This window comes from Helicoverpa armigera, chromosome 6, assembly GCF_030705265.1.
Source record: "Helicoverpa armigera isolate CAAS_96S chromosome 6, ASM3070526v1, whole genome shotgun sequence".
In the NCBI taxonomy this organism is placed as follows: Eukaryota; Metazoa; Arthropoda; class Insecta; order Lepidoptera; family Noctuidae; genus Helicoverpa; species Helicoverpa armigera.
In genome coordinates, this window is record NC_087125.1 from 9,856,242 (window position 1) to 9,866,043 (window position 9,802).

General features: G+C 37.3%; 2 protein-coding genes across 3 annotated transcripts; both read right to left on the bottom strand.

Moving 5' to 3' along the window:
- Positions 1-242: 242 nt before the first annotated feature.
- On the bottom strand, positions 243-5,382 carry LOC110371074 (sodium- and chloride-dependent glycine transporter 1). Its single transcript, XM_021327163.3, has 12 exons — positions 5,082-5,382; positions 4,735-4,866; positions 4,250-4,404; positions 4,102-4,169; positions 3,894-4,026; positions 3,637-3,771; positions 3,421-3,524; positions 3,107-3,344; positions 2,807-2,935; positions 1,963-2,163; positions 894-1,022; positions 243-397 (listed from the first exon to the last, which is right to left on the bottom strand). The coding sequence occupies exons 1-12, from the start codon at positions 5,320-5,322 to the stop codon at positions 266-268; spliced, it is 1,797 nt and encodes a 598-aa protein (XP_021182838.3). The 5' UTR covers positions 5,323-5,382; the 3' UTR covers positions 243-265.
- A 164-nt stretch (positions 5,383-5,546) lies between these two features.
- On the bottom strand, positions 5,547-9,625 carry LOC126056740 (uncharacterized). 2 transcript variants are annotated; one of them, XM_049850648.2, is made up of 9 exons: positions 9,377-9,625; positions 8,831-9,219; positions 8,153-8,369; positions 7,991-8,073; positions 7,655-7,846; positions 7,417-7,588; positions 6,957-7,177; positions 6,497-6,700; positions 5,547-5,714 (listed from the first exon to the last, which is right to left on the bottom strand). In XM_049850648.2, the coding sequence occupies exons 1-9, from the start codon at positions 9,483-9,485 to the stop codon at positions 5,571-5,573; spliced, it is 1,731 nt and encodes a 576-aa protein (XP_049706605.2). In that variant the 5' UTR covers positions 9,486-9,625; the 3' UTR covers positions 5,547-5,570. The 2 variants fall into 2 exon arrangements, with proteins under 2 accessions (XP_049706605.2, XP_049706604.2); XM_049850647.2 differs by having other exon boundaries at positions 7,925-8,073; positions 9,377-9,623.
- Between the last annotated feature and the right edge of the window lie 177 nt (positions 9,626-9,802).

The window sequence follows — 9,802 nt, forward strand, 5'->3', positions numbered from 1 at the left end:
GTATATTGGGATGGTGATGTGTAAGGTTTCATACTTTGGATTTTTGATTCCTTGGCGTGTTAAAACTTCTCTAAGGATTCTTGCTATTTAATCAGACATTGAAAGTACTAGTGCGATTACTTGTATCTGAAGGGGTTCTTTCACCTGGACCTGGATAGTTGTTGATCGAAGCAATTGAAAAAAGCTTCGCAACGTTTCAAGTCTGATATTTAAAAAAATCGAGATAAATGAAACGGTATTGCAATGTCTTAAGTTTATTTTATTCTTATACTTTATCAATATTATTCAGTTTAACGTGTTGGTTATTTTGTTTGTTAATGGCAGCTTTCCACAGGTGTCGCATTTCTGGATCCGCGGGACCCCAGTCGTTGCTTGGACGGCAGTTGTCACGAATGCGCTGTAAAATAATACATATGCTCATAAATGCAAATAAACTGTATTACAGTTGTCTGTCATTGAGGATATAAGACATGATATTTGAATTTCCTATGAGGTACTGTTCTAGATATATAAAAAAATCATCAATTGAAAGGAGGCAGATAATAAGCACTTTCTGAATGAAAACTTCACAAAAAAAACAGGCCCTAAATACCTAGTAAATCCTATGTCTGGTCTTACCATTTTCTTTCGTATTTATGTTGGAAAGAAGACGTGATGGAACGACTTTAGTTCTTTTAAATGATAAAAACAATCATAAACGACTTCCCAGAAACATGCAAATGACTGGATATAGGTAATAATATTAATTGGCTAAAGTAAATATTTTGCACCTGCAAGTCCTATTTTTTCCGTTTTAATCGTAGAAAAGTTTTTACGTGGCGAATCTTTATTTTTTCACTCAACTTTATTACTGGCATGTTTGTACAGATAATAAAATGTGAAAGTAAACGCACCTGTATGAATGTTCCTTTTGAACTGAGGAGCAGTTTGATTGCGTGGATTGGTATGCAGATGACTGATACGAGAGCCACGCACCAGCCTGCTAACCCTGAGGCTTCTCTTAGGCAGTATACTGTAATTACCTGAAATGGAAATATTATGGAAATATAGAGCTTGGTAACAGCAATAGGCACTAGTCGATCAACTCTTAAGATTGCCATGTGGATTTGTGACCATCACTCTTTTACAAAGAGACCCCTTTAATATCTTTTAGCAGACACGAGGAAGACAGTTTTCTACCTAAGGCACAATTTATGGGCCAGGTCAGAGCCATCACAATTGAGACATAAGTTCTCCCTATCGCTACAAATGTTTGCCGTGATAGGCAATCTGCGAAATACTGTTGTCCAATCGACTGTATCAAAATAGGCTAGCTGCCATGGCAGGGAGTGTCCGGTTGCCAGAAACAATAGACAGTCGATAAGTAAATTGAACGATAAGGTAAATGGAAAATGATACACGGAACAACGTGAAGCATTCTATGGATACAAGAGAACCTTTAGCCAACAGAAAATTACCGTATACTTGAATGATCCATTCATCGCAATTCACAATCTTAAGGTCGTTCGACAACTAATATGTGTATTAGAATAAGACTGAATGGAGACACTGTCTATTTCTAATTACTGGAACACTATAATGCTTTATTATCCATTTTACTGTCATATTGACTACTGTAGTTCTTAGATCCACCTACGTGTTTCGCGACTATTTTATTTGACTCAAACTGCTGCTGTCGCTTTGAAGACGTCTCAAGGTCTCACTTTAGTCTGAAGTAAAACAATAAAGTTCTATAATAACGTGCGTTTATCTAGGCCGTCTAGTTTGATAGAAACTGTAACTTGAAAGCATCAATATTTTGGCAAGTGACATTTATTTAATCGTACTATCTTTAAGCTCTTGATTACGATTAATTTTATTCACAATCCCAATTTTCTTTTCCCGAAGTTCTTCTCGGCACGGACTACTAGACCAGCTATTCATTCAAAAATGAACCCTAAACTTATAGAAATAAAGTCGTACCAACAAAATGACGGGCAGAATGTATCTCCACAGCACCATCCACATTTTTCCCAAAGGCTGTCCAGTCATGAACAGGACATCAGCTGCCAACCTCCTTGGTCCGTAAGTATACACTGCAGCTATGATCTCCAAGCCGCAGACTACTGGTACACAGGCTATGGCCACGTGGGTGTCCAGTAGACCAATTACGTGAAGACCTCCCTGTGTTATGGAAATATGATCATATAACATGTGAGTTTTGAAGTATTACCTATGTTAAGTTTTTTTATTACAAACTTGAATATTTTGGTAGTAGTTATGTAGATCAAGCTCCGTTATCCTTTTAATACAAATGGTCAATTAATAATAATTATAGATTTTCTAGTAGAACGTGAGTTACCCAAGGAAGTTGACGAAATTCTTCAAACTATAGCTTCAGTATTAATTAAGAAAATGCTAGCTATAATAACTTTTAGAAGTCTACATAACTACTGATCATATAGTAAAAGCTATCATGATCGTAGAAAACTTTGTTTACCATGAAAAAAGTTATGTTCTAATTTTGATGGCTTCAAGCTATCAACAAAACGATTCGTTTGTAGGTTAATTAACACTCGCATATCGTGAAACCTAATCATAAAACACTACTCCAATTAATGAAACCATATACCAACAATCTGTTTTATCACAGGTACCAACTAAACAACTTGGTAGTTATGCATGTGAAACTTTCAAGCGCTAGAGTCACGCGAACACGTCATTCAATTGTAACTTCTGAAATGTAGTTTGCTAACAAACTATTTTCTGGATAACAATTTATATTTTATGGCGAATAAGTACCGTTACATGAAAATTGGGTACAAACCTCAGTATTGCAGATGATTGAAAGGCTAAATAGCACCAAACACGTGAGGAAAGTGATGAGTTTTTTCCGTGCGCGGCACGCTGGGAATTCGTCAACTATTCCCGCTATTATAGACTCTATTGTCACGAACTGTAAAAAATTTAATGTAAACAAAAAACACAATGGTATTTTATACAGAAAAAAATATTAAAGTTTGAAATAATTGTAGTTAGTACAATCTATCAATGCTCAAGAATGTTTTGAAATAACTCATCTTTATCAAATAAAAAAAATTAAAACTTAACAAAGAAAATTTAGTACCATTGAATCAATGCCCAGGAAGAACAACATGACAAAGAAAGTGACAGCCCACAGATTTGGCGCTGGCATCATGGTGACTGCGGCTGGATAGGTCACGAAGGCTAGCCCAGGGCCTGCTGTGGCCACTTCACCAACTGGCACCCCTGACCGCTCCGCTGCAAAGCCCAGCACGGAGAACACCACAAAACCTGCCCAAATACTTGTCCCACTGTTCACCAGTGGAATAATTACTGAAGACCTAAAAAGATGAAACGAATTTCGCATAAGTATTGTATTTTTTGGGTTAAAATAAAAGAAACAGGAAAATAACAAACCTTAGATTCTTGTAATGGAATTTATTAAAACTAGCCATACTGACTAGACCTCCCCATCCAGGTCCAAGCGAGTAAAATATCTGCGTAGCTGCGTCTGCCCATACCTGTGAAACGGAGTTATAATAAAAATAATGTACCTACTAAGAATAAGATGCATAATGTAATGTAGGTGAGAGATGGATGAACTTGGCCTCAATGCTGCTTATAGATACTTACTTTCGGCTTCTTCAATTGCCCCCAATCCGGCAGGATATAGAACAAAATGCCCTTCCAAGCGCCAGGCAACGTGACGCCGCGAATAAATAACGCAGTGAGCACAACGTAAGGAAATATAACCGTGAAGTATACAATCTGGGAACAAAAACACGCAAAAAATTCTCAGAATTAACAGTTCGACGAAAAGTATTATATTTAATTTGTGATTGACAAAACGGCAGCGTGCCAACCAAGATCAATCGGGAAGGAAAGCTCACCTTTCCAACGCTCTTGACACCGTTACAAATGCAGAGGTACACGATGATCCAACAAATTACGTTACACCAGAACACAGGCCATACGATACCGCCGATTTGATTGATACTAGGTGACATTCTCAAAAGACGATGGCTGGAATCAGAGTAATCAAAAATGCAGAATCTTCCAAAATTGTATAAAATATATTTTTAAGTTGAGTGAACTCACTGGAAAAACTCATCCTCCGGCGTCGTGATGGTCCCATTCGAGCTAAAAAAACTTGAATTACCGCTAATCTGAAAATGATACGCCGTGCGTATTCAAGATACGGTCATGTATACAAATTGCTTTATACATAAAACTAAAATTACCCAACCTCGGTGCACTTGTCCGTATTCCAGGAATTGCCACAACTTTGCCAAGGCAAGGGGGAACTCATCGAGTGATACATATACAGCACTGGATATGACATGATGGATGAGAAGTACACCACAGCTATGACGTTTAGTATTACGACCGCATAACCTGCTCCTGTACATAGATGATATGATGATACCATAAAGTAAATAACCACTAGGGAGCGCACTCGCCAATTTCTTCTAAGAACACGACTCATCACTGCGGGCGGGGGGACGCGGCATAATCCGCGGCTACTATTGGTCAGTTCACGGTCGCTACTAAAGGATCGTACTGATCGTAGCCTTATAGTACGCGCAAAATCACTAACTTTTGGCGAGCGTCGGGGCACTGTATGCGCAGTCAAGTGGTTTTATAGTCTTTGGATGATACATACTGTGTGTACGAACAACTAAACAGATTTTGGAATTGTAACCAAATTCAATGTTATTAGTAATACTTTACCTTTAAATAACGGGTTTAGATTGAAAACTGATATGCATCCGGCGCTAGCGAACTGTCCCAATGTTGTCTCTAAATAAACAAGTGGGATGCCGCAAATAACCAATGTGAGGAAATACGGTATGAGGAATGCTCCTGAAATAAAACGAAATTATGTGAAAAGTTGCATTTTTAATTAAAAAGAGATGAAAGTATAACATTTAAGAATCTTCGATACGAATAAGTAAGAATTCGATTTTTTGATTTGGCAAACTTGATTTGATCAACTTGATGATTTGTTTACATTTTCATACACCATGCGGCTGATCATATAGGAAATTCCAAAGAATCTTAAAAGAACTGTAGCTCACCTCCTCCATTCCGATAACACAAGTAAGGGAATCTCCAAATATTGCCAATGCCTACTGCGTACCCGAGACATGATAGCAAGTACTCCGCCTGACTGCCCCAGCGCTCGTGAGGAGTTCCAGCCATTAACACAAACAATCGACCGTTAGACACTTCAACTGATCCCGCACTGGGACTCCGGACTGATATCGACAAATTGAGGATATGAATACTTGCTATAAAACACTTTAGTTCCATTAACATTGGTAAAAACAAGGTTTTGACGGGGGACTGGCCAGCTAGCCGATTTGTTGGGGTTCCAAGAACGTTTATGCAATTTAAGAACTTGACAATAGGATAATGGATGCTATAAATAGTGTAGTTCATTGTATTGAAGAACTTAGGGTTCCGGAGCAAACCATTTTGAGTTCAACATACATTAGGGTAAAGGCAAACGCCCTGGGTGAATGAAATGAAATATCTGAAAGTGTTTGTAAACAGCTTTTTAATTTTCATCTGATGTTTGAGGTACTCAGGGTATCGATCCCAAAGCCAAAGTGACAAGTTAAGAAGTCCGGCATTACTTGCCGACCAGATTCTGGGCCTTCGGGTTTCCCTTTGGTCACTTTTACTGGCTGTTGACTGTATTGCAGTATCTGAAAAGAGAATAATAAGATAATCTTCATGCACAAATTATAAGAATATAAATAAATGATTAATTTAGGACTTCAACTAACTGTAAAAAGAACGAAATTTACACCAGCTACTTGATGCAAATGTACACAACTGTATACGTTTGTCTCCATTGAGGATAAATTGTGACTCATTTCATACTGTGGGTTTTTTTAACTTGGCAGATTCTGCTTTCTTGGCAAGAATGCTTTTTATATAATCTAATCATCATCTTTATGTTAAACACTGGGCTGTATTACAAGCATATTTTATTTTGATGAGTACTTTAAAACCGATATGAGAATTTACGATGACTATATTTATGGGTTTTTAGAATAGTGTTCTGTGATCTCGTTCAAGACCATCAATTTCATGGCAATAAGTCATATTTAAATCAGCCTGCATTATTTGTAGAACATGTGAAATGTAAAAATAGATTTCCATTATATACAACTATCTACATTATATACTACATGACAATCAGTTCGTATTTAGATTATATCGCAATGGCGATTTCGGTACAGAAAAAGAATGAGCTTTAATCAACATGCTTGCTCAAGACGCATTGGCGATGACAGTATAGAAAAGGAATAAACGAGAATCGCTAACACATTGTCGTTTCTCAGTCCTACTACTCTAACTTATTCTACAGTTCTCTACTCTATAATCATTGCTGCCTATAGCTATGTAAATCCAACATTTGATTTTTAAATATTATATTCGCAACCATATTACACTCTCTTGTATTTGATGGAATAAGACTCACAGAGAGATCACCTTCACCCCAATGAATAGCATCATTAGTGCCGAGGGTTTCGTCCCAGTGGAAGTGTTGCGAAGGCTGGCTCCAGTCCGGGGCCCTGAGAGAGCACCTGATCGTGGCTATGGTCAGTCTCATCTCTCCTTGCGGTTTCATCGCTGAGACACTCTTCACCTTTTCAGCTTTAGCTGGTTTTTGATGCGCATATATCTGGATGAGCAAGGAAAGACTGTTTGGATTATTCAATTAAACTACTTGTCGATGTGTTGTAAGTTAAGCAAAAATAAGCAATAAAGTTTCCAATGTAGGTTACGTTATAATTCTGTAGGATTTCTAGTCATACATCGAATACTTGTTTATTAATGTCATGCAACCTAGACTGAAGTCAACAGGGACGAATTGGACAAGTACCGTAATATTAAGTCATCTAGGGATTTGTATAACTTAGCAGTAACATCAAACTTACAACTGAGTAAATCAATCTGATGGTGATAACGGATCGGAAAGTGTCCCTCAAGGCGATCAGGTCGGGACAGAAGATCTTCAGAATAGGCTCTTGGAAATTCATTAATTTGCTCCACTGGACCTTGTTGCTCTCGAACGTGGTGTAGTTGTGAATTTCTCGCGGATTCCTCATAACCAAGTTAGTGAAGATATCAGATTCATGCGAAGATTCTTCATCCAATCCTAAAATGGTGTTGGGTAATTGGGTGTTGATGAGTTTCACGAGATTATGGAACTAAAGACTGTAAAGACAGTGGGCAGTGGACAAGCTACCTTTTTTCTTTAGTTAAGACAACATTATGAATTTCTATTCGTCGATCGGTACCAATCACTGGCTGAATGCCGTCAAATAATAAAAAGACATCCCCAAACTATGTTTCTACTTAAGGTAATAAGGCTTACGGTCAAAAATGTTAACTCACGAGTTAAGACTTTACTCATCGCAGGCACAGAGGGGGTTATTGGCCATTCATCGTCTTCTGGTGGTGGTAACATTTCAATAAGGGATTCGTTTTGTCTGAACATCAAGAATCGTCTTCTTACCGCGTCCAGCAACGGGATCTCCAGTTCAATGTGGAATGTTGCGTTGGCTCCCTTTAAAAAGAAAAATCAAGCTGTCCTAGGATTATTCCATTAATTTCATAAAATTTATGAAGTTACCTTTTCTGCCTTCGGCGGCTGTGGAGCGGACATGATTCGGTACACAGTGAAATAAAAGTATGCAGCACGCAAATCATCAGGGTGCATTTCTATATGTTCTAATGGCCTATCAGTGGGAAGAATTTCACGGCAATCCAGATAATGTAAACGAGTTAATCTCATTAAAGTAGCTCGAGCATAGCCGGCACATACCTAGAACATGATTAATTTTTAAAAAATAGCGCCATCTATCGTTACTATGGTACACTATTTAGGTAAAGCGTAGCGTACCGAGCAAGGGTTGCCCGAAAGCTGCAGTGCAGTAAGGTTTGGTAACTTAGCGATAGCATCTAGTACCGGATCTAAATGATAGATGTCGTTATCCGACAGATCCAGAACCGTCAAATTGTATGGTAACAGCCTCAATCCATCTACGGAACCTGGGAAAGAATGCAATGAAGTATATTACGAAGGTTATGATTTGTTGTAAAATAAAAAAATATAATATGTCATTTTTACTAGAGGTAAGGAAGTTTCTAGCCAACCCTAAATACAGTAACTCAGAGGGCAAAGTTTCAGCAAATCCTGAAACATCTTTAAGGCAGTTAGCTTGTAGTTCCAGAGTCTTTACGGACGGTGGAATAAAATCTGAATTAATATCAGATATGAAGTTCCCACATAAACTGAGAGATACCAATTTTTTGTATTTTTTCAAGCCTTCATCCAATTCGGTCATCTGAAAAAAAAACAAAAACATTTGTTAGAGCTTTGAAGTAAATAAGAATAATAAAACGTAAGCATATTATTCTTCATCAGCAAAAAAGCAAAAGATCGAAAGAGATTGAGCAAACCAGTGTAACCATTATTAATAATAGTTGGCTCCGCGAAATCCATGCCGCCTAATTAACATTATTTTCTTTCCTTTTAAGCCTTCTATAAACCTGACAATATTATTAATTATTTGCCATCTACCTAATTTCGAGAAATATTTCAATTTCAATAAATCTGTTCAGCCATGCTTGAGTTTAAGAAAAACCAACGAAAATAAAAAATTGTATAGTATATTATATTTAAAAATGTTGTGTAAGTATTATGCTAGTATCCTATCAAATTCTTCAAACTTCAAAAAAATCTAAGGAGTGCTGCCGTGAAATGTTTGTTATAAAATATAGAAAACCAAGTAACAATCGTGATTACCTTCGAATCATTCACTCGCAAAACGTTAACCATTTTCATATCGTGCTTCAAAACATTCCTATCATTGGCTTTAACAGCTCTCTTAATGACTTTCATCATATCATCAGTAATACAGTTAGCGTTATGAAAACATATCTTTCCTTCATCTGTAGCAAATCTTTGGTTGTCCCATACTACTGCAGGCATTAGGAATTCCCAGTGTTGTTCTATACTGAGCCCCGAATCCTCATTGAGGAAACCTTGTATTATACATTTGTCAAATTTACTTTGTAATGCTTGAGTAAATGTGTTTTTTGGTATATCGTCCCTCTTACAATGTTCCCTGTGATGGCGCGCTCCGGATTCGATCAGTGTCCAATCTATGCCAGTTTCTACGCGTTCCTGGAAACCTACGAGCATTTATGCAATAGTGAATTTACAGGATTAGGTAACTACTAGGTTTTCCCTGATAAATTAAAACAAATGAGGTCCCAAGCCCCTTCAGTAGGAGATTAACGTACAAACGTACTATATCTATTTAATATTGGAGAATATAGAAGCACCCACCTTTCAGAACATCTTGGGGAACGTACATAAGACTGTGGTCACTGATTGGCGGTCTTATAACAGGAGGGGCAGATTTTTTGGGAGCTTCGCCCTTAGATTTTGGTGGCATAATGTTATTTTTGTAAACTAAATAATACTAAAAAGAATTGACTATCTATGTATATAAAATGCCTTTCCTTCCCTATTTGACCTATATAAATGATTAGTAGTTGTTAAGTGTACATAAATAATGATGCAAGATGCAAAACAATTTATAAACAAAAAGATTGACTTTTGATTAACAGATAACAGAATCTGTCATCAGTAGCTGAAATTGTAAATCCTAAAAAAGTTTTCACTCATTTTCTTTCAGCGTGAAGGTGTCGATAAAACAGTTTGTATATGAATGAAGTTTCATGTGGTGCACACTAGGTGTCGCTGCGTACA